The sequence below is a fragment of the Parasteatoda tepidariorum genome, chromosome 7 (assembly GCF_043381705.1).
Source record: "Parasteatoda tepidariorum isolate YZ-2023 chromosome 7, CAS_Ptep_4.0, whole genome shotgun sequence".
In the NCBI taxonomy this organism is placed as follows: domain Eukaryota; kingdom Metazoa; phylum Arthropoda; class Arachnida; order Araneae; family Theridiidae; genus Parasteatoda; species Parasteatoda tepidariorum.
The window spans coordinates 54,873,434-54,898,254 of record NC_092210.1 but is presented as its reverse complement, the minus strand read 5'-3'; the positions used below and the strand labels follow the sequence as shown (position 1 = coordinate 54,898,254).

General features: G+C 27.7%; 2 protein-coding genes across 2 annotated transcripts in view; both read right to left on the bottom strand.

Annotated features, from left to right (window-relative positions):
• Positions 1–7,397, bottom strand: part of LOC107443125 (astacin-like metalloprotease toxin 5) — a 12,078-nt gene extending 4,681 nt beyond the window's left edge. The window contains exons 1-4 of the mRNA XM_016056893.3: positions 7,164–7,397; positions 4,377–4,444; positions 3,174–3,258; positions 205–319 (exon numbers count right to left, since the gene is read on the bottom strand). Coding sequence (XP_015912379.1) covers positions 205–319; positions 3,174–3,258; positions 4,377–4,444; positions 7,164–7,269 — 374 coding nt within the window. The 5' untranslated portion in view covers positions 7,270–7,397. The remainder of the gene's footprint in view (positions 1–204; positions 320–3,173; positions 3,259–4,376; positions 4,445–7,163) is intronic.
• Positions 1–24,821, bottom strand: part of LOC107443118 (astacin-like metalloprotease toxin 5) — a 464,016-nt gene that overhangs the window by 45,138 nt on the left and 394,057 nt on the right. The window lies entirely within an intron of this gene.

Genomic DNA, 24,821 nt, shown 5'->3' with positions numbered 1-24,821 from the left:
TTTTACTATATATATATATATATATATATATAAGCAAGCAAATTTCTAACGGTAAAATTTCTTTTACTAAACTTTTTTCTTTACAACGCTTAAAAAAGTACTAAACATTTAGAAAAAATTGAAAATATTTTTTTCAACAAATTATAAGAAACGGAAAGCATAAAAATTTAAAAATAATAAGAAAAACATATTAGATATATGTACCCAAATCCGTCATGTATCCGTATGTAATCCTTTTGTTTAGTTCTCGGAACAAATCTCACACAGGTTTTTCTATGAAAATATGCAAACGCCTCGTTAAGGCCTTTTCTCTTTCTATCTGTAATTGTACAATGACAACGAAGATATAAAAATTTAATAAAAGAGAGCTAAACATACACGAATAAGTTTTTAAATGAGTACGTAAAAAATAATTTTACTTTTGTTAAATCTTTTGTTAATTTGTTAAAGCAAAACATTTAGTAACTGCCGTTGGAAGTAGATTGAAACTTGATGATAGAAGTTCATTATAAAAGTTCGTTATAAAAGTGACGCCTCTTACGTTTTTCGATTCATATCTTGCAAAAATAAAATTATTTTCTCATTTTTGGACAATTTAAAAAACATTGTTTTTGATTTTTTTTATCACTGCTATTTTCTGAGTTTGCCTCTTTGTTTACGTCATAAAGTAGACAAAATTTAGATTGACAATTAATTCTTTTGAATGGCAATTTAACAATGTAGCGAGCGTAACTTTAATTAACTTTGTGGTTGTAACCTTAACTGTTTGAACAGCCTCGTGAACTCCTCAGTTTGGTGGATGACATCGTCAGAATGAGGCGTTCAGTTTTTTCACCTATCTCTTAATTTCACTCTATTTTGTTCCTTTCTTTTAAATATTCCATTTGAGTTTATTTTTTTTCAAATTTCATTTTAATACTTTTGTCTATTAAATAAATCTTTCACTCAAATGCAGGAAAATTTGTTTCCGTTTATTTCTTGTTTTGTGCCTTTTAAAATTTAAGATACCAAAGCGGGTACAAATTTGCACCCAAAGTGGGGCCCGGTCCTGTTAACTAGTAATCCTTCCAACTCCATTACTTTGTCAACATTTAGTTGTGATAAAACTGCATGGTTAGTCTGGAAATAATAATAAATACGTTCTTAGTCTAAGGATATATTAGTTTTTATTTATAAAATATCTTGACGAACATTCCTTGTTCTACTATATTTAATTTAAAACTGATATGTGGTATCCATATTTTATCAAAACGATCACAACATTAAGTTTGCATTGAATGGAGAGAAAAAGATTTAAGTTTTTATCGCCATCTACACAGAGTTCCAAAACATATTTGAGGCAGAAAGTTGTGAAAATTTTGATTGACGTTAACTTTTCATTTTGTAACAATAAATTTTACAGTAAACAGAAAACTATTGCAACTTGTATTCCCACGAGACATGAAACGGTAAAAGAGAATGAAGTGCTTTAGTTACTTGAAAAGCTTTCGAAGTTTATAGGTGAGAATTTACTTTTGTAAAGATACGTATTGAACAAGGTGTTGTTCGAATAAAAATAGACTATTGATAGATTGAGGGATCAGTGTCAACAGTATGTAATTTTCAAAAATATGAACATTATTTTATAATAATATCTGGTAAATGATGCAATATCGTAAAGCGGGTATAGTTCTGTTTTAAATTATCCTAGTTCTCCGTAACTTCAATTATTAATGATCTCTTTTTTAATTATTCTTGACCTAAGTTTAATTATTAAGAACCTCTTTTACCCTTTTACTGTTTTACTGACCATTTTTATGTAACAGTGTTATATTTTACCTAACAGTGGTTGATTTTCTCCTTATTCTTATATTAGCACTAAAATGACAGTGACTGTCATTGTGATTTCGTTTTTCACCTTGAATATTGTTATAAACATATTTAAAAAGCTTACAAATTTTGAACTAAAAATTGAGGTCACTTGTTTCGAAGCCCAATCATACAAACATATCAAATTTATTTCTAAAATAAGGGGGGGGGGATAAATAATTGAAAATGTCCTCCAATAATAATTTAATGTCTAAACAAATAACTAGTATGGCCATAAAATTAAGCCGTGAAAATTTACTTCGGGTTTTCGGTTTGAGTTAACTTAAGCCAGAATATGCCATGTTAAATAATATAGCATGAAAAATATTATCGTTTGTAACTAGGTGAGATACGTTTATGCTTTTTGAAAGTTTTATAATATTTGTATAGAAATTTCTTTTTCTAGAGAAGGATTAAGTTCTTTCTCCGTGAAATGGCTTTGCATCTTTCAAGTGGAGTGCTCTCTTCCCTGAACAACACCTACCTTGTCACTGACTCACATAGTTCAGTTGAAATTTTTAGACCATTGAAAAGACATGATTGTCTTTGTGTCCACCTTTTTCGTTTAAACATTGTTGATTCTCCTATATGATCTCTTTGTGTGACAAGCTTGGGTTTGACTGATTTATATTTGGGCTTTTGTCCAGCACTGTCTTCTTTCTCTAGTCAAATTGGAATGCCCATGGTCTAAAGGCTTAGTGACCATTACTATCATTTATTAAATAAATAAAAATATTTTTTGCATAAATGGTTGAAATAAAAACTCAATTATTGCCCTTTTCCTTGCTGACTTATAGAATTTAACTGCAGATAAATTAAAATTCGCTGAGGAACGTGGAATGGGGGTTCTCCTTTAACTTAAATGGCTATAACTTGTAAATGCTTGTAATGGCTATTTTCGTAATGGCTTATAAGGGCTTGCAATGGCTATATTTGAGGTAACCCTCTCCAGTCTTAAAAATTGAGTCCTAGAACATGAAGATACGATCACTAGATCCCAATTTACTCGAGGTGGTTTGTTTATTTTTTGCACTGTACTTAACTTTTAACAAGTATTTAAAAATTGCCTTTTAAGGGGTTACTTATACTAAGAAAATACTGAGAAAATTAACTAATTAAGGCATACTAAGACTGAGAAAATTAACTAATTAGGGAATACTAAGACGATAAGGTTACAAAATATTGTTTTTTACTGCGTTAGTTTATATTGGTAGGCTTAACTAAGCTAATTTTTGTTTTTTATGCAATGAAATGCTTTAGTATAAAACAAAGGTAAAATAGAGTTAATGATTAAAATTTAGCATTAAATAAAAACTAATTCCTACCATCAATATCCTCTGCTATTACATATGGTATTGTTGCATTGCGCCACTTGTACTCTTTTCCTCGTATACCACCTCTGTCTGCATTCTGAAATTGAAATGATATAGTTACTTTTTTTTCTTTTTTTATGCTTTTGTATTTATATAATTCGCTTTGGCTTTATTAATACTATATTAAAAAGCACAATTTTTGTACATATAATCATGTGAGATGATGTTATCATTTTCTTTCAGTATTATTGTTAAGTTTTCTAATTTAATATTTCTTTTAATTTTTCTTTAATTGTTTAATTATTTTTAATTTAAAAATTTTTTTTTTGTTGTTTCTTTTCTTGTTTTAATTATGTATATATATATATAGTTCTTTTTATTCTACCAATAATCCATTATTTATTTAATGTTTTGGTTATATTTAAGTGAAATATGAGTGAAATTGTTTTTTTGAATAATATATTTGTTCTAATAATTACGTACATATTGAATAAATTATGAAACACAAATGCGCTTCTAAAAACTGCATTGCCATCGAAGTTTGCAATTCAAAGTAAAATAACTGAATTCAACAATATTTATTACTTTGAGATTATCTTGAAATAATATTTACTAGGCCCTCCTTTCAGTAGGAGTAACTGCTTCCGGCTTAATCTCACTTGCCATTCTTCCTACTTTTTTTCGCAGATCTTTTCGTATATAACATTGATAACATTTTCTCAAATTTAAATTCAATACATATTTTTATACCATTTTCGGTAACTTTCAATTTTAATAACTCAGCTTTAGGTATTGTACTTTTAAGTAAAAACAGTTATTCAATCAGGTAAGAATGCTTAGTTTTTTATCACTATAGCTCTGAAAACTGAGGCATAAACTTTATGAATTAATCGAGTATTTAAAAGTTTGAACAAGTTTGTATAGAAACTACTTTTTATTCTCATTTCATAATAAGATCAAATTTTAAATATTTGAAGCTTTCTGCTTGAAGAAATTTGTTTTTTTCTCAAAGGAAACAAGAAAAAAAAACAGTTGGGTCGAGAGTTTTTTAAGACATCCATAATTTCAGTTAATAGTACAATTTTCTTTTTAATCATAATTTTTCAGCAAAATTTTCAATTTTTTTGAAATTTTTTGCTCTGAATTGATGAAAGAAATTTTGTTTCATTTGAAAATGTAAAAAGATTTGAAATACCTCTATCAAAATCTACTTACGAACATTTCGTTAACTCCAAGCATATCTCCATCAAATAAATCTGGATTTCTCATGGCTGCAATTGTTTCTGAAAAACATAAATTAAAATTTTTTATTAAGAATTATTTTCATAATTTTCAATGCATAACTTCGAAAAAACAGAAAAAAACAGGTAGATTTTATGCTAACCGTTTGTAACTGCTTGTAGCTATGTAATTATACTAATTATGCTAACTAGTTACATGCTTGGTTGTTTTGTACCTATGACAACTGATTATAATTGAACTTCTACAGACAAATTAATTTATTAATATTTGAGAAACAAGTACGGAGCTCAAACTATCTAGTATAACACAAAAAGCTGAAGTAAAAATAGATCAAGCTTGCTGTTATATTTCCCCACCTCTCTTCGTCCATCCATCAGACTTCCCTATATTACGGGCTTCTCTTTTTTGGCGATGTTGGCGGAAAAAAGGGCACCATGTGACACTTTTGAGACAAGTTTGCTTTCCTGGTAGACTCGTGTTTTGTATTTAAAAAGGCAATGTAGGAAAGTTAAATTCAGAAGTGTTATGATAATCAAAACAGTAAAATACTGGATAATTTTTCAACACTTTTCTAGATTAGCAATTATTTTACAATTCCAGTTTTTTGATGTGTATAAACTGTATTGTTTGCATTCAAAAATAAAATATATGGGAAAATGAGTTTTTGTAATAGTTTAAAAAGAATAAAAGTGTATCTTTTGATTACACTTATTTTTTCATTAGTTGATTCATTAGTTTTCAGAAATATCTCACGTTATTTTGCAACAGACCTGCATGATATATTTTTAATTGGCTTACCAATATTAATGTTAAAAAAAAACTCATTTAAATTTTCTCTGACATGAATTTTACAACCGTTCTCCAGATTGCCAAACAATATATATCTTTTTAAATATTAGAATTTTTGAAAATATTTACTAGAAATGATTTTAAACATGTCAAGGTGTCGAAAAAAAATTGGAAATTAAAAAAATCTGCATACTCTTGAAAAAACTTTAAAGAAATAAATCTGTTTCCATCTTTTAAATTTTTTTTATTTTATTTAACTTTTACAACTGTGATGATAAGGATAGCCAACATTATCCCCTTCGCTTACGGCAGGAACAATAAGTGGATCAGAATTGCTTCATCATACTGAGCTCCGTAAGCAAAAGTTTAATAACGCTGCTATTATTCATAATTTTTTCATGAAATTATTGCAATCAAAAAAGAGCAGACGATTTCAATTAAAAAAAAATTGACAATTTCATATAAGAACTTATAATTAAAAGTTAAAAAGCTTTGTCTTAATTTTGTATTTCATAACCCCTCTTCTCTCTAGGCAAATGTATTTTATTAACTATATTAATTCAAAACAAGCTGTGGAAATTGAAAAAGAAATATTGAAGAATTTATTCTTCAAAAATAATTCTAGACAAACAAAAAGAAAGTAAATAAGGAACTAAAGAAGTAACAATGCCACCAAAAGTTTGTGTACTTTATTTTAGCATGATTTTTTTGAAAAAGACATATTAATGAAGAATAATTTCATATAATAATTACTGTATAGTTAAGTTGTGTTCTTCTTGTTATATTTACTTAAAAGATAGTTTTGAAAGCATAAAATTAGACTTCGGAATGAAAATCATCGGAATTCATTCGATGTTTTAAGGAAAAATAAGAAAATGCTAGAAGTTCATTAATAGGTTATGTTATTATTATAATTCCAAAAAAAAAGATAACTTATCATGAATATCCTCTTAAATATTTTTTGTACAGCTGAATGCTGTACAGTAAAAAGCTATTAGGATTTTTGACTAAATTACAGCATCGTTTTTCTTCCATTGAAATAACAAGGAGAAACGGAATGTATAATTATTTCCCTCTCAATCTGCCCTCCAGTCACGTGATGTCAATCTGAAGACAAAATTTACCCTGATCCGTGCGCTCTTGTTATATTCCACCTCTAAGGTACAACCTCTTGAATAGCTTTTGACACATATGATGGCTTTTACTCTATCGATTAAATATGATACACATACTAGCTTTTAATCTATTGATTGGGTATAATAGATATGGAATTATTTCAAGTTCTGAATTTGTGAAACTTAATTATTTTAAATTATTACGTACGCAAAAATTTCTATGTCAGGAATAACAACTCATTAAAATTAAAAACTCTTATTCAGCAAACATTTCCTTCCATTCCCTCTGTTTCGTTGTATGGATAAAAAAGTTCTTTTTTATAGCTATTTCAATGTAAGTCTATAATCATAATTATTGTTCTTTCAGATAGAGCTGAATGAAGAATAAGTTTTAATCTTTACATCGGATTCAATAGCTTTCTACTCATTCAAATTAAAAGTTTGCTTCTATAATATTAAACTAGTTTTAATTTTAGCTATATAAACAATATAAACTATCCAAAATAAAAAAAATACATTTGGATAAATGTTCTATAACTAGTTCCATTTTCTTCCTCTAACGAGTCCATTATATTCTCCTTCAGATTGTTATTTCTTCCTTCAAAATTCTTACTGGGAGCAAAATTGTCCGCAAGTTTGACCCGCAGCATAAACTTAAATGAACCCCAAACTTAAGTGAGGCTATAAACTTAAAATTAGCAAAAAACTTGTTTGTTGATTACATTCTTCTGCTATCTCATAGGATCCTTGTACAGTATTTTGTGCAAATCGATACGTGCATGAGATTTTCAATAATATGCATTATTTTTTTTTAAGTGCTTAAGAAATTTTTTTATAATAATTAAAAAAAACTTACCTTTCCTCTCACTTTCAGAGATTTCAATTGAATCATCGTTAAGTTCTCCTGAAAACGGTAGAGCAAAAGAAGTGGTCAAAATGACCAGGAAGTAAAAGATTTGCATTGTGAACAATTAATTTCTAGATGAAATTATACTATATGCTAATTTTGAAAAGTTTCTGTTTAAATACCTGTTGTAATCGCGTAAACAATCGACCTTTGGAAAGTAGCACCTGTGTTAGAGAACACAAAATCACAAGACCTTTTTTATGTTGTCTAGTAATTTAATGCTTTAAAATTATCGCAATAAAAGATTATTTTTATTTACTTTTTTAAATTATCACTGATCCGAGCAAAAAGTCCATTTTCTGAGTAAACATGTTTTTACGCATGTTTACTTTATCTTAAAAAGCTTGTGGCATATTTAAATTATTTGGACCAATAATAAGATTTTCTTTTTGCTCAAATAAAGTATTTGAAATTATTTGTAGGGATTAATGGAATGTTTAATTTATGTAGAATTTAATAACAGCATTTTTTTGACAAATGTTTCAAAGTTACATCACGTTTCACATGACTTGTCAATACTCTTGTAATATTTTCACAAGATTATTTATATTTACATTTTTTAATTATTTCTGAGTGTAACGAAGACAATAATTTAAAAAAAATATTTTTAAACGAGTTTACTCTATTTCAAAAGGCATTCGAAATACACAAATTAATTAAAATAATATTGTGTTATTTTTTGATCAAATTAAAAACAAAATAAAATTACAGAGATTCATATTAATTCACAGTATAGTATTTGATAACGGTTACAAAAGTTACATGGCATTTCGCATTGGCTACAGGTGCACAGTAAAATATTCTGAATAAAGTTACTGTAAAAAAAGTGCTGCCATTTTATGCCGGCAAAAACGTGCCTGCCAGACAAGAAAGTGCCGACATTTTATCGGAACATGTTATGAAATAAAAAAGCTGATACACCGTAATTTTTACAAGATTACTGTAAAATTACTGAATTTATGTAAATATATATATATTACTGTAAAAATTAGGGCATAAAATTTTGCTGTAAAAGTGGACTAAACAGTAAAATTGATTTTACAAATGTTGATCGCAGGTGTTAATACCATAACGGTTTGTTATCTTAATTTTTTTCAGACTTTTTCATAGCGTATATCATAAAATTTTTTTGATGAAACTTTTTAAACACAGTTGATTAAATAGAAACTGGTAACACCTTCATCACTTTTATACTATGTAAAAATGTTCAAAATATAATTAAATTAGGAAAAAGAGTATTTTTTAAACATAAATTTAACGATTCTGCATGGATTTTAAATTTAATAAAGCATTTTTTAAATTTTCGTATTTTCTGAGATTTACGCACATAAAAATTTTAGTAATGAGTGTTGGGGACTGGAATTGTAAAAAAGTCTCTATAGTTGCCGAACAATTACGTTTCAGAAAATTCTGCTCTGAAATTAATTTCCATCTAGCAAATTATCGATTGGTCGTAAACATCATAACAATTAATCAGCTGAATTGTGGAGATTTCATATTTGTAACTTGAAGGTAGAAAATAGCAGCCGAAATTATTTTGTGATAGTATTGTTTGCTTCCAGCTATAATCAGCGGTAGGTTTTGTTACTTTGATTATTTTGATATTGATAATTTAGAATTGTTCTGCTGCCTTGTTAATTCGATTGAAGCAGTTTCATACGAAGGAGTTCGATCCTTCAGGAAATTGGGAGTCAGCTTATTAAAGCTAGCCAACATATATTTAATAGAAACTGAAACACCATTATTGCTACATTATATTGATGACGTTTGTGGTGTAACTAGAAAAATTTTGCACCCTTGGCATAGTACAAATTTCTTTGCTCTTTAATTTTCTTTGTGCAGCCGTAATGAAACTTACTATTTAGGACAATTTCTATTAATCACGTGGAAAAAGTTACAAAAAGCAATAATTTTACTATTAATTATAAGTTATTAAAACGCTAATTAATGAAAAAAGCTAGCAAATTAATTTTAAAACACATAGATTTCAGTTAAATATACCTAATGCAAAATATACGCTATTGCCGCCATTTATATATTTTTAGTATTATCCTCACGTAAGTGGTCACTATTAAAACCAATGTATTTAGTTTCAAATTAACATTTAAGTGAGAAAGGAAGTATTTATTACCTCCATCAAACGAATCAGTATCGAGAACCATCCTAGCATAGGTGCCATTACGATAATTAAACCTAGTTTATTTGACTGATAAAACTCGAAATGACTCAAACAATTACCTACGCCACTATTTAATTTTTTTAAAATCAAATAAACTGGTTTTGATTATTTTAAATTCGCGAAATGAAAAAGGAACAATTTAAAAACTGTCAGGTGTTTCGATTCAATCTTAATTGTTTCAGAATATAACTTTAAACATGGTAACTAATAAGTGCAAGTTGTGGTGTCTCAGGGAATAGAGCGCCCCCCTCCCAATGAGGTAGACCCAGATTTGAATACCAGAGGAGGCAGGTCGATACGAATTCCACACCCAGCTCGCACTGACCACAGTGCGAACGCAAAATATCCTCAAGAGGTGGACAGATTATGAATTAGAGTCCCCTTGTATTCAGGCTAACCGGGGGACGTTTTCGTAGTTTTCCGCTACATGCAACGCAAATGAGAATTAGTTCCATCAACAAAGTCCTCCACAAAAGCAAAAATTCTCCAAATACTTGATCCTGGAGTCCTATGGATTGGGTTCAAAATTACTATTCTACGGAGTTGAACATTGGTAGTCGTAAACTCAAAATTGTGTCGGCTGTTCAATCATGGATATAAAACAAAACTACGGAAAATATTTTAGGTTACAAAATCGGGCACAGAAACGTATTTCCTCTTATGAAGTCATTATATTTTTTCGAACCACTCTCTTTCCTTGACTTCAAAAAAATATGAGGCTAACCTCAATGTGGAAAATATAATCCCACTAGTTTAATCTGGTGCGTGGTTGAGCTTAATGTTGCCCTTAAAATTAATTTCTCGTTTGCAAATTTCGCCTTCAAATTATAATTTCAAGCAAAAAAAATTTTTTTTAATTATTATTTTTAAATTATAAATTTAAGAATGATAAAAAAATTTATCATTTTAAGTCATTCAAATTTTTTTGTCATTTTTATAAATACAACTTTAAAATGCAGATTTAAAATCTGAACGGAATCAGAGAAATGAAAACTTAAAAATGCAACTTTTTCAAAACTTCTTTACTCATAAACTACTATTTTATTCTAATTTTAAAAAGTGACATTTGGAATTTATATACTCTCCTTAAATTTAATAGCACTAAAAATGTAATTTTTACATTGAATTATTTTTGAATAATTGTGTCTCATAATTATAAGCAAAAATTGTTTCATTTGCTTAAATATTTGCAGAGATAAGCTGAAGTAGCAGAAATCGAAATTAACATTAAAGAGTTGAAAATTTTGGCCACTTTTTCGATTTAACTAAAGGGCCATATCTTAAAGATAGCGGCGTTCACCATAATTTAGGGGTTAAGATTAAAAATCTATACCAAAAAAGCAAAGTTTATTCAGAGGAAGTACGTTTATGCGTCTGTTTCTACAACCAAAATTATTTTTGGCACACATTAATTAGCTTAAATTAATTGTGTGACTTAAAAGTTTCTTAATATAGCTTATTAATCATTATCTAAAAAGAATCTTGTACTCAAAAGTATTTAATAATTGTAATTTTAATTATTTAATCTATTAATGTTCGAAGAAGCTTTGAGTGATGTCTTAATTTCCAAGACACTTTGCGCTATTTTAAATGGCAATGGAGAAAATGTGATCCTAATCAAACCTGTTGAATCGTTCACGAAAAATAAAAAATTAAGTTGTATTTTTAAATTTTTATTTCTCGGAAGGTTTTATTCGCTTTCGTTGAAACTTTGATTTTTTTTTTACATAATATAAACTTTTTTATACCTTATAATTCAAACAGTTTTAATCATCCATCATTACTAAATTAAATAATAAATTATTCAATCGAAGATGGTAATATATTTTATATCTATTGTAACAATATATTTTATAACATTGCTTACCTTTTAATAAATGAGTCTTGATGAGTTACTTCACGTTGAAAACGCAAAAAACACAAATAAAACAAATGAGCAAAGTTGACTATTGACCACTTTAAAAACTATGTCAACTTAGAAAAGAGTTTAGTGCATCGCGATGAAGAGTTGTTATGCCGTTTAGGTCGTAGATTGTTCTGAAACTAAAGGAATAATTTTTTCTTGGAACAAGAAACAGGGGAAAGAGGTCTTAGGGTTGCTAAGCTTCCTGCAATAAGACAAAATAATATCCTTGAGAAGATGTAATAAATCACCAAGGGGGGGGGGATAAACAGTCTTAGAAATTGGTAAATGCAAAGATGAGTTGGGGAAGTAGGGGAAAGGGGACGTCATGACTTTTGTACTCTGCGTAGGGAATATTTTTCAAGAGTAACTGTTGAAAAAGAAAGCAAGGAAAATGCTTGGATGCAAAATATTGAAGATTATTAAATTCTTTAACAGCCGATTTTTCTTTTTATCCCCGACAAGTTTAAAATTTCTACTATATTGCTCAAGCAATATTCGCTCTCCGACACGATCTTGCGTCCCTGGCGAGAGGCAGCCCTGCCACTAGCTCGGTACACCACTGGATAACGTGCCAGTTTCTAGAAAATGCTTTTTCAATTTAATAACCTTTTTTTGTGAAAACACCTGCTTTAATATACAGTCGATGCTCGATGAAATGACCTATTTTTTTCAAACGAAAACGAGACTTAGTAACGTGAGATCATTTTACCATGAATACACAAGAATGCCATAAAAATTTATTAATAATCTCACACTGTAAAAAAAATCTGTTACTGCGATGCCACAATAGCCATTAAATATTTTCTAGCTTTAAAAATTTCTTTGATTTTTCAAATTTATTTGTTTAATTATTTTTAATCGAATTTTAATTAAAGTGAAATAATTTTTTAAATTTTTATTACATTTTATTTAAAGCTAATATAAATAGTTTATTTTTTTCTTAACAATCATTGTAACGGCTAACTTTTGATTTCATTGCAAATGTTTTTTTTTTTTTTTTAATGGCGGGCACTTGAAACTATTGTCCATTGGCCACAGAAAATGCCAGAACGGCTAACTTTCTTTTCCCACTGGGCCGAACCCAGAACCTTTCTGATGCAAGGACAGTTCCCGGCCCCCTACACAGGCCGGTCGGCTCAATGCAAATGTAAAACTCATTAATTCCCTGTCACAAAAATTTAATTCACGAAAATGTTTCAGTTACATGGTTATAGTAATTCTCAAATTCTTTTTGGCGATTAGCTTTCTCCAAATTTTTTTCAAATTTAATAATGATTATGGGGGTCTGGCTTTATATTTTCGCTATGTTATCTTTCGATAAATAGCCAACCATGAATCTCTTCTCATGCTCCTTACTGTCCGTTGTGAACAATTCACTTACTTTTAATTTCAAATCATTGGCGTGGAGACTGGGGGTATCGGCCTCTCAGTGATTAATCTCGATGATCCCAAAGTATGATTTTTAATTGGAACAAGAACCGATAAGAACTGTCATACTTTTACAATTTAAGAATCATTCAAGGTCATAAATTTATCAAATCAGCGAGTCTTAATTAAATAGAACACGCATAAGTAAATAAAACACCATTGAATGGAATTAAATACAAAAATTAATAAAAAGTAATTATATTACATAAAATTTTTAATTTTTTAACATCCTTCAATGAAAATGAAATTAAAGAAATAATTTAACTTTTAAAGTTCTATACTATCGACACATTTAAAAAATAAAATAAAAATGAAATTGCCCGTTGTACCAGATCATTGCTATTGCCTATAACACTTCAAACAAGAATAAAAATATTTAACTGTTACAAATTTCATACTCTTAAAATCCATGCTGATTTATAATATTAAACAGTTTATGCTTATAATATCTTTTACTATCTAATGTAAAAAAGGGCAAACACTTTTTTCATTTTCTTGTACCGTCTTCTCACAGCACAAGTTTCCTTTTTAATTTTTACTTAAAAAATTCATAAAGTTTGCTGATTTCATTATTCTTTTAATATTTTCATTGAAATCTTCAGTCTTTTTAAGGATCCATATTTTTGTTTAAAGGCATTAATAAGCTATTTTGAATTTCTAAATTTTAATAAGTATTTGTTGCAATACATATTATTCAATATTAATTCATTATTCAAAATATACTATACATGTTTTGTAATATTTTTCAAAAGATGTAGAAAGGCAATAAGAATCCGATAGTTCCTATAAAATTGTTCCAACATTTCTAAACCTGTCTTTGTCGTCAAATAATTAACAAAATTGTCGCCATCGTGACGCCTCAAACAATGTTGAGATTCGCCAAATTAACAAAAGTGTCCAAAACTGCTGGTTCATACTGACAGTATGAACGAGAGTTAAAGGAATGTAATTTGTTTGTCCGTTCTTGGGTTGGCCATTAGCGATGGTCGTGGAGCCATTGCTTAATGAGATATTGCAGAAAGCGTTCGCTAGAACATTTCTCAATGAAAAGAATAATTCTGTTTTCGGCACAATTGTTCACGAAAGTCGCCAAGTACTGTTGTGTAAAGGCGAGAAAAGAAATTCCTTTTATATCTGTGTAATAAATAGAAATAACGCAATTTTCTGTATAATAAATTTACGATGTCATTGTTAGAAGAAATGTATTTGGAAAAGTTCGTGCAGAATCGCAGTACTAAATAATATGTACCCTGTTGTTTCAGTCTATTGTTAAAGTTTATGCAAATTAATTATTAATTGGCTTACAAACTCTCAACTACCTAATTTCCATTACATATTTTTTTTAAAGAGCTTGAACTAAAAATGCGTTCTTTAAATTTCAAGTCACCAAAAATTTTAAAAGATAGGACAAAATAAACAATATAATGAATGCTGTAAAAAATGAGACATTGCTATATTTTTTTTTAACAAATGAAGATATAAACAAGGCCATTTCTTAGGATTAGAATAGTAGTTTTTGCTTACTAAACATAGTTAAATACTGGTTTGTTATAAATATAGTGGAAAAACTATAGCACAGCAGCAAATTTCATAAAATAGCATAGTGATGTAATTCTCATTATTAACAGATTTAGTGTTGTATCTTCTTATAAAAATGAACTAAAAGTGTTCCCTCGTTCAAAAAAGCGTCTTCGATCAAGTTTATGGGTAGCGATAATCCCCGTTCGAAGCATTTCTGCACTAAAATATTCGGTCGCATATAATATCGGATTCGATAAATTGAATATTGTGATAAGAATTTCCTTCTTATAAGTACATTTGCTTTCCGGAAACCTTAATAAAGAAAAGAAAATATATAGTTTTATTTAAATGGAAATTTATAAAAATTTCGCAAATTCACCTTCTTTCGTTTGATTTTGAATTCATTTCTCGCTGTCATTTCATTTCTAGCACGTTTTTTTTCTTGTTTCGTATTATTTAAAATAGAGGTAGTAAACGTAGAACTTAAGAATGTTTTTTGGAGATTAACCCTCTAAATTGGCTTGTTACAACGATGCTAAATGCGATGCTTGTCCTGTATGATGCTTGATTTTTGTGCATTAAGTTTTGAATTTGAAGTACTATTTTTGGCCAAAAATGAAAAGCTTGGATTAAAACGGGTGAAGAATATTTGTACGAAGTAATCGGTTGAAAAAGTTAAAAATAAATGTGTGACAAAAAATGGATGAGGCTTTCTTCAGATTAAAAGTAGAGGTGTGTTATCGATCGATTATAAGCAGAATATCTCTCTAGTGATAATGAATTAAACGAACAGATAGGTCAGAATATTATTTTGATACTACACACGACATATTACATGCATCCCTTGTATATAACCCTGTTACATGATGTGAGTGAAATTGCATCATGAAAATGTTACTTATTGGTTATAATGTGATAATGAGAGTTAATTGGTTATAATTACATGGTTATAATGAGAATTATAATACAGGTGACTGAATTATAGTTCTCATCGCTAATTTTTATAGCTATCCCTTTTCCTGAAATTATAGTTTAAGGAATCAGATACAAAATTTTTTTCTTCTAATTATAGCTGATCAAAGATTAAATTTTCATCATTCTAATTCAGTGTTCAAATAAGCTTTGAAGTAAGTGACCTGATTCAAAGTAATCCTGTCTTATAACTTAACTCTCTTTTATCTGCGATCATTTTTTTAAAATTCTAGCTGATTAAATATTAAACTTTTATCATAATAATTTACTAGCGTAATAAATATTGTAAACATGTGACCTGATCTAAAACAAAGTGCACAACTTTTCAGTTGGTAAACTTCTCCCTATGAGAAAATGAATCTGAGCTATCTGTAGTTGAAATAGAGATACTAATATTATTTCATAAAATAAGAGCAAAATTTTTAAGTAAATTTGGATTTAAAAATTTGTTTCTTCTTCTTCATGAAATTGCAATAATTTATTAACAATTCTTTGTATTAATAATTCTTACAATACTTTATTAACAATTCAATTTATTAATGATGTCAACAAAATTAAATGCAAACTTTTTACACAAATTAAAGTTAAAGTTGTAGAATTTCATTGAAATAATTTTTATTCTGAAAACAAATATGCCTACGAACTTTATTTAATTTAAATCTATAAACACGAGTACAAATTTTAAATAAAATTTTTTTAAGAAATGAAATTTTACATTATGTTTTCAATATTATTTGAATTAAAGTAAGAAAAGCTTTTACCCATTTTTTGGCATTTTTTTAAAGCTAATTGCATGCAAATGCTGTAAAAATATTAAAAAAAGATTTATGGAAAGTTTAAGAGAAAAAGACCAATATCGTTTTGAAATGTTAGATTTGAAAGAAAAAATATGACAGAATTTAAATAAAATATCACTTTAGATGCTCAAAAGTGTTCGGGGAGAGATTATTCAAATATGATTTTGCATGATCAATCAAATAGATTGCATGACTGAAATTTCACTATGTCGTATATTTCTTTTTTTTTTTTTTTTTTTTTTTTTTTTTTTTTTTTTTTTTTTTTTTTTTTTTTTTTTTGTAAGGAGCTGGGAATCAATATTAATATTATTTCAGAAAATAAGAAAATTTTTAAAGCCGAACTTATTATTCTGATTCGTATGGCATAATCGTTCCCTTTTTCTTTTGAATACAGAATTATGCATATCTTTTCAGTTTAATGAAAATCCTCGAACTTTTTAAAAGTTTGGTAAATAAAAATTTACTGATTGATGCGAATTTAAATGTAATTTAGAATAAAAAAATTTTAATATAATAAAATCTATAGATATGGAGAAGTTTTATTAAATTTGTGTAAGAGAACCTGCAACAGTATTAAATATTGATTTTACGTAAAATCGAGCATAAAATCGAGATGGTGATTCCGCTAATACAAGAACAATTAGAAATAAGAACAATTAATAATTAGATTATTAATAATTAGGTTATTAATAATTAGATTATTAATAATTAGATTATTAATAATTAGATTATTAAAATTAAATTATTAATAATCAAATCATTAATAATTAGAAATTATTAATTAATAATTCGAAATTATAATTTTATCGTATAATTTTATAGTAGGTATTTACAAAAATATAAATGAAATTATTTTATTTATCAACATTTAATATAAAAATGCTTTACGAATACATATTTTTAAAATAATTTATTGATAAAAATATTATTTGTTTACATGTTGCTCATGTGGGACAAAAGGGTAGTATTGCATCATAACTTAATGCTTATACATTTGTGTATTGGAGTGGGTTTAAAGAATTAAACTTCAAAATGCTTTAGTGCAAAAAAATGGCTTATTTTAGAATAAAAACGACAAAATAATTTTTTTAAAATCAGCTAATATCTTCCATTCTTCCTACATTGTACATAAAATGAATAAAAACTTAAAATCACAACTTTATTTTTTGATTAAAAGTGTTTTAAGTTGACTAAAGCTTTTGAAATAAACACGTGAGATTTTTTATGTTTGTTTTATGTCTTTAATAACCTAAATAAATTAGGTTTTGATTAATAATTTATATTTTTACGCTTGTTCAATGTTTTAAAAAAACAGAAGTGTCATGCTGAAATAAGCATAACGTATTTCCTTTCATTTAGAAACTAAATATCTTATCTAATACTTCACTCAATAAATAAAAATAATTAATATGATCGGTATTCTTTTAATTCCACAACCTTAAAACCAAACGTTTTTTTTCTTTAGTGTCAATACAATTTTGTATTTTTTCACTCATTTGAGAATTATGAACGCTAAATTTAAAAGAGAACTATTATTTATACATTGAGAAGAACTGAATGTCTTTTTTTTAAATTAAAAACCTACATTTTTAGAAGAAAGTATAGCAAAGAAGAGAGGAGTCAAGGAAAATTTAACATAAATAATTCTGATATTTCAGTTAAAGAAATAGTAAAAAAAAAACTCAAATGATATGAATTGCGATATTGTTTTTTTCTATAGGCTAAAGATTTGTAACAGAGTATTTTTGATATTCGAAAATAAAAATGCAATAAAAAAGAAGAAAAGGCAGTTTAAAAATTAAAAGTTATATGAAATTATTATTCAAAGTGATTGAAAAAAGGTTTTTTTATTCTATTTTACAAGTCAGTTTCTTATCAATTTAAAAAAAAATTAAAATAAAAAAACCTCTTAAAATTACACAGTAAACCATTTTCTTATTAACTCCAATTTTCGTTTGTTCTATTGCTTCAAGAGTTTTATTGTTGTAATTGTTGCCCTTCTAAAAAATTATTCCAAACATTTAGTTTATATCAAAATATAAATTAATTTGTTTCCAAAAAACCTAAATGCAATGCAAAAAAAAACTATTGAATTTAACTATTTTTAACATTGTTCGGCAATTATTTAGTATAATAAGAATTATTTCTCAGTTTATAATTTTCTTATTAGCATTTTTGGAAAAGCGAAGATATAATTCATGAAGTCAAATATCATGAGATATGATTAAAATGTCAAAAGTTTCAATCTAATTTATGTAAAACTTAAATTAATCTCAATCATTTTTAATCTATTAATTATTGCTCAGTGTGGAAACAAATCCTTTTAAACCCATTTGAATATTGCATGAAATCATTTTAATTAATAGCAAGCTTTTAAAGAGCTATCTAATTCTTGACATAAAATTTAGTGCCGCAGAGTATGAAAGTAAAAGTTAATTATACATGAAAATTTTTGAGCTTTACAGACTCAGTTAATAATCTCAGCTAACAATCTTGTTAATAATTCAAGCAGTGAATATTTTCGAATTTCATAGAAGAATTTTTCTAAATGATATCTCGAGACGGTTAGCACAAAATGCATTATTAAATTTCCACATAGCTGTTTTCACCAGGGGAAATTATTCGTGCAGTTGCTGTAAGCTTATTAGTGTAGTGATGTTTATTTTTAGTATAATGCTTTCATAGTTTTGAATTTTAAGCCGCAGCTGAAAGTTTTGCAATGAATTTTTAAATAGAAAGTGAGCTTTATTAATCCCATCAGGTAAATATCATGCAACTATAAGATTCGTTAATTAAAGCATAGCATAGTATAAGTTTAATTTACTTTTAGTCATTCTTTTTCTTAAAATTTAGGATTGAAGTATTTCATCTCTTTGCAACAGGACTAAAGTGGTTCAATAACAATATTCTGTTTTTATCCCTTTTTATTAATCTTATCATTTTTGTTCGCATTCTATCAATTTCTTATATGGCTAGAGTAGTAAAAGAATTTTCTATCCAGCTAAATATTATTTAAAATATCAAAGTGATGTTTGAAATGCCGATACTATAATTGATTCTGTGGGATTTATTCTAATATAAAAAAATTTAATCGCATTTACAACACAACTAAAGTGATTATGTAAGTTCAAAACTACTGAAAGCTTTCAAAATTTATAAGGGGATTTTTGGAATGCAATTCTCTTCAAATAGAATTAATTATATATGCCCAAACTAATATCAAACGATATCTAATCTTTATATTACTCAACTATAATTATTGAAGGCGTGATGACTCAGGGAATATAGCTCTCGCTTCTTAATGAGGTAACCCTTGTTCGAATCCCAGTGATGGCTGGTGAAAATGCCACGACTCGCACTGACTAAGTGCCTGATCCTGAGTGGTAGGTGGATCATGGGTTAATTTCGCTCCTGTAAAGTTGAACTGGGAGAGAAACATTGCCTTTTATTTTTCTGAAAATCTTTAAATATTATTTAAGAAAAGGATTTTGAACGTAATATTTTTAAAATTTATGAAAACAAATTTCCTATTCAACTACTATATAAAAATGTGTACTGCAAGTAAATTAAAATTTATTGCAAAAGTCAAACTAACTTACTAACTGTTTGCTAATTGCCAAACGGTAATTAATTATTGTAATTTGATAAAATGCTGCATAAGATGAAATAATGTCATTATTATATTATGTAATTGAGGAACAACATTTATTGTTTTAAGTCCTCAAATTTGAATTGAGTGACAATCTATCTGAACATCATAGTAATAACAGAGAATAATATTAAGAAATACCTTTTAAGCTAAAACCCGAAATATTCACCTCCTCCTTGTTTGCTAATAATTGTTATTATGTGATTTTTCGTTCAATGAGAATGTACAGAAAGGTTAAAAGGCAATAATATTTTTATGGTTTATGGATATATCAAAAAGTACTAAATTTATTTAAATTGCAAAAGAGAGCAACAATAAATTACACATTTTTTTTGACTTATTAAAGATATGCAGAACTTCCATTTCATTTTAAGTATGCAGAAAACAAAAGAAAATATACTTGTAAATAAAGATAAAATTTCGTCTTCGGAGATTAACTAGACTTCAACATTTATTTACCCTTCTTATTGACCCTTGAAAAATTACCCTTCCATTACTAATCTACTTAGTGGTCAAATAATTACGAAAGCTCTTGCTACCAGAACGGTGGACAAAGCTAGGAAATGCATGCCAAATTAGCGACCGTGCCCACAAATGCCTGTCTTGTCAGATGCGAGAATAGGGAAACGGGGAAACGCAATTTACTTGTTTCTATGAGAAGCATGGCTTGCCATTAATGGCATCCATGGAGTCTCCCCCTAATGACGTATTACGAAGAACTCTGGATAGAGTATTTATCAATGAACGGTGGTATTTTGTTGTTGCTACGAATGTTCTCAAAGGATATAAAACTGGGAAGAGTAGTGATAAAGTAAATGGAATTCTGTTTATTTCCGTGCTTTTGATAAAGAATTGAGAGAGGTTCTCGTAGTAAAAAAAGTAGTTTAGCATTTGTTCTCATGCAAAAATGCAGTTAAAGCAGAACGTAGTCTAAAAAAAAGTTATTTGATTTAGGCTTTTGAACTGATAACAATCATAATATTTAATATAATTATTTTATAATAGTATATACTTGTAGATCTAAAACTTTTTCATATACGTAACTAGCTATTGAACCAGATATTTCTAAGATATTAAGTTTCATTAAGTGATTTGTAAAAACATTAGGTAAATTTCGAAAATAAGCACATGTGATAGTAACATTTAATAATCATTTTTGATGAAGATAGCTAAATTATACAACAGTATATCTATTTTTAACCCTTATGGACACAAATTTAAAATTATGTATCTAAAATATATGTTTAAAAGTTGCATGAATTGTACTCTGATACAAATTTCACCGCTGAATTCTAACTAAGTTGTACTTTCCATTTATATTTTCAGGTTAATCTGTATTTATTTCTTGAGCATTTCAGGATATTGAAAAAAAAATTTAAGGATTTTTTAAAGTTTTACGTTTTTGGAGATTTTGAAAGTAAGACTTAAAGGTGACGGTGTGCTAATATGATAATGAATAAGCTCAGAAATTTTATAATGTATTATCTGAGATGTCTTACATCTAGGTATACAATGAAGTATTACACTCTGAAGTATTACATCCTACATGTAGGACATCTAACGAGAAGTGATGAAGAAGTTTTGAAATCGGAGCTAAAAGTTTTAAAACTTACTAACAAAAGTTTAACTTGTGTTTTAAGTGAGTGTTAGAAAATAAAATTGATAGAAATTTGAAATTTGTTTTTAAAGTTGTTTTTAATGTTAAAACTCGTGTTCTATGCTCAATTTTAATATTTAGTTTTTTACTGTTTAAATTTGCGTTCTGTATGTTTCGATGTTTAAATTTTTACTTTAAAGTAGCAAAAATTTTATATTGCGGGCTTCATATTACTTGTGACGGTACACTTCATAGTTTTAGCTGTGAATTGTTTCTGCTGTGAATTCTGCTGTGATTTGTTAACAGCACATGCATTAACAGCCTTATTCCTTTTAAAAGAAAAATTGAGTAAACAAAATTTTCTTCGATTAATTATTTTTTTGTTGCACGAAAATTAGTTCGAAATTCAGGTTTTAGATAACTTTCGTAAGCTTAGTAATCTGTTAAAAAATGAAGAATATTCTAAATTTCTACAAAATATTTTACTTAAAAAAGAATTATTTATTAAAAGAAAAAACATGAGGAGAGTTTATCCAGAAAAATATATTATGTTGCCAAATAGGGTTGATTTAAAAATTAAAAAACAGCAAATAAAGATATCATGGAAGAAGTTAGGTATTTCCTCTCAAAAAAATGCGTAAAATTAAATAAAAAGTTTTTATATAGAAAACCTTTTAAAAGATGCTTTTACATTTATTACTGTCGTTTCAAGCATTTATTTTTAGTAAAAATTATATTTACGAAGTGCTATATCAGTTAAAAGTGATAAATTTTGTAACTGTATTATTTTACTATATATTTCAATTTATATTTTATAAGCATTATTTAATTTTTTTATACTTTTAGTAAAATAACTTATGTCAAGATATACACCAATAATACACCAAGAAAAAAATTATGGTAAAAACTACCAGAATAAGGTAAAATTTACCGTGTTTCTGGCTCTAAGGGAACATCAGAAATCGTGGTAATTTTTACGAAAGCGTTCTAGTAATGATTTTGGTGTAATTAACAGTAAAATATGGTTTTATAATATGTGATAAAATTTGGTAAATATGGTAAAAATTGGTTATTTTATCATGATATCTTAGAGCATGGCAGTTTCCAGTTTTGTATTTTTTACTAAATTTGTAGTAATAACTATGATTTTAAAAATTAGAATTTCTGGTAAACCGTAACTAATTGAACGGAAATATTACCTAAATGAATGGTTTAAATAATGTATAAATTGATATATATTAACCAATACTACCTTTTTTTGCTACGATCTTTTTTTGCAGAGTAATCATACCAGATTGTTTTCGCTTTTCCATGTAACAGTATTTAAATTTATTGTCCTAGCTTTAAGCAATTAAAATTTTTTAAGTAATAAAGTTTTACGGATAAAAACTTTTTACCCCTGAATAAAACGTTTATTACGGACCATAATGCTCACTGAATTACTTACAATGAAATCACGAAATTAACTTTCAATATAATTGTTCTCGTTAAATATGATATTTTTATTACGATACGATCTAAAAAATTACGAATCGTTTTAAAAATTTATTTGAAATTCAAAAGAAATAAGAATCGCAATTTTTATCCTTCTATTCTAGTTTTACTTCAACTTAAATATAAACTAATTTAATAAATATATGTGTTTGAGAATCGAACTTGCGAAACTATTAAATTTTGTTTTTACAAAATGTACTTTAGGGCAAATGAAATTAGAAATCCCTTTTGAGCAATCTACTTTATGGCAAAATTGTGTAAGGAAAAAGAACATTTCATTTCGATAAATAAACGTGTGAAGAAAAGAGTGGCCTAAAACAATCTGTTTTCTCTGCCAAGGCAATTTATTTAAAGGGATCAGATTTTGAAGTCATTTGTCTTTAGATCGGACTGCTCAAGCGTTAAAGTGGATTTTATTGTTAGGAGAGTCTGATAGGTTTATTGAGTGAAGAAGAAATATTTCAGGAAATGAATAATCGCATTTTCTTGTTCCGAAAACAGTTCTAATTTATGATGACTTTAGATTGGAAGCCAAAAGTGACTTTAAATCATTCTAAAATAATTATTTAAAGATTATTTTTTTATTTATAAGTTTGAATCCTATTAGTCTTGTTTTGTTTCATAAAAGCTCATTTATTATTTTCGGACAATAAATATCATCTTTCATGCATGAGTTCATTATCATATTTTTAGTAATTAGATTTATCGGGAGTCGTTTTTTTTAAGCTTTAATTTGTATTTTAATTTCAATCTACGAAAAATGAGCTTATACACGCTTACACTGTTAAAATTTTCATTTTAAAATTATGGTAAAATAACTGGCAGCTATCTGTCCATCCGATTAACCATGAAAATTACGGTAAAGACAATTTTTTTCCATTATGGCTTTGAAAACATTTACGAAAAGTACAGTTATAAAACCAAGAATACAAAACTATACAGTTTTTTAATCATTTACAACAAGAATTTTTCATAAAAGTAAAAAAATAATTAATTACTTAACTAGACATTCCGTACGGTACTAGGCATTGGAGAGCGCTGTATACCGGAAATTCTTCATGTGTTGAAGGGAATGGAGGAAATATTGGGGTGTCAACACTGGGATTCGAACTCCAGTTCCGCCGGTCATGACATTGACAGATAAGCCCGCTCGGCTATGGTATGTACTCAGTTGCAAGGAATTAAGTAGCTTCATTAGGTAGTTCTAGTTGATGAGATAAGATTCTGGTTGTTTAACCGTATTAGGTGAGAGCAGTTAATAAACAGTTTTTCTCAAACTTAACAGTTTGATTACCATTTTATTTATGGTTATTTAACTGTTTTGATTAAATATGGTAAAATAACCATTCACTAAATTGTTATTTAACCATTTTTTCCGAGAAATTTTTAACAGTGTATAATAAATAGACATTTATAATTACTTGAATTTTAAAACCACTTCTCGCTATAGTTAGTCAACATTAAGAACATTTTCTCAGTTTTTTTTCGGATGACTTCGTGAACCGTGCTTGCACTGTTAGGATTTCCATTCTAAATTTATGGTAAAATAACCGACAGCAGTCTGTTCATTCAATTAACCGTAAAGTTTACGGTAATGAGCATTTTTTACCTTTTCGATTTTGCAACCGTTTATAACTGGCATGGTTAAGAAACTATGAATGCAAATTTATATTGTTTTAAAACCATTCACGACCAGCATGGTTTCAAAACAAAACAGTAGAAAAGAAATTTAACTGGACCTCGGATTGGCACCAGGTTCACAAATTGGGGAGTGCAGGACACTGCAAACTCTTCATGTGTTGAAAGGAATGGAGGGAATACTGTGGTGTCAACGCTGGAATTCGAACCCCCATTCTGTCGGTCATGAGATAGACAGAATAGCCCTCTCGACTACAATATGTACCCAGCTGCAAAGAACTGAAGGGTTTCATTAGGTGTGTCTAGCTGGCGCGATAAAATTATCAGTTAATAAAGCAGGCGGAAGCAGTTAATAAACGGTTTTTCTCACAGTTAACAATTTGAATACCATCTTGTTTATGGTTATTTGACTGCTTCACTTGAATA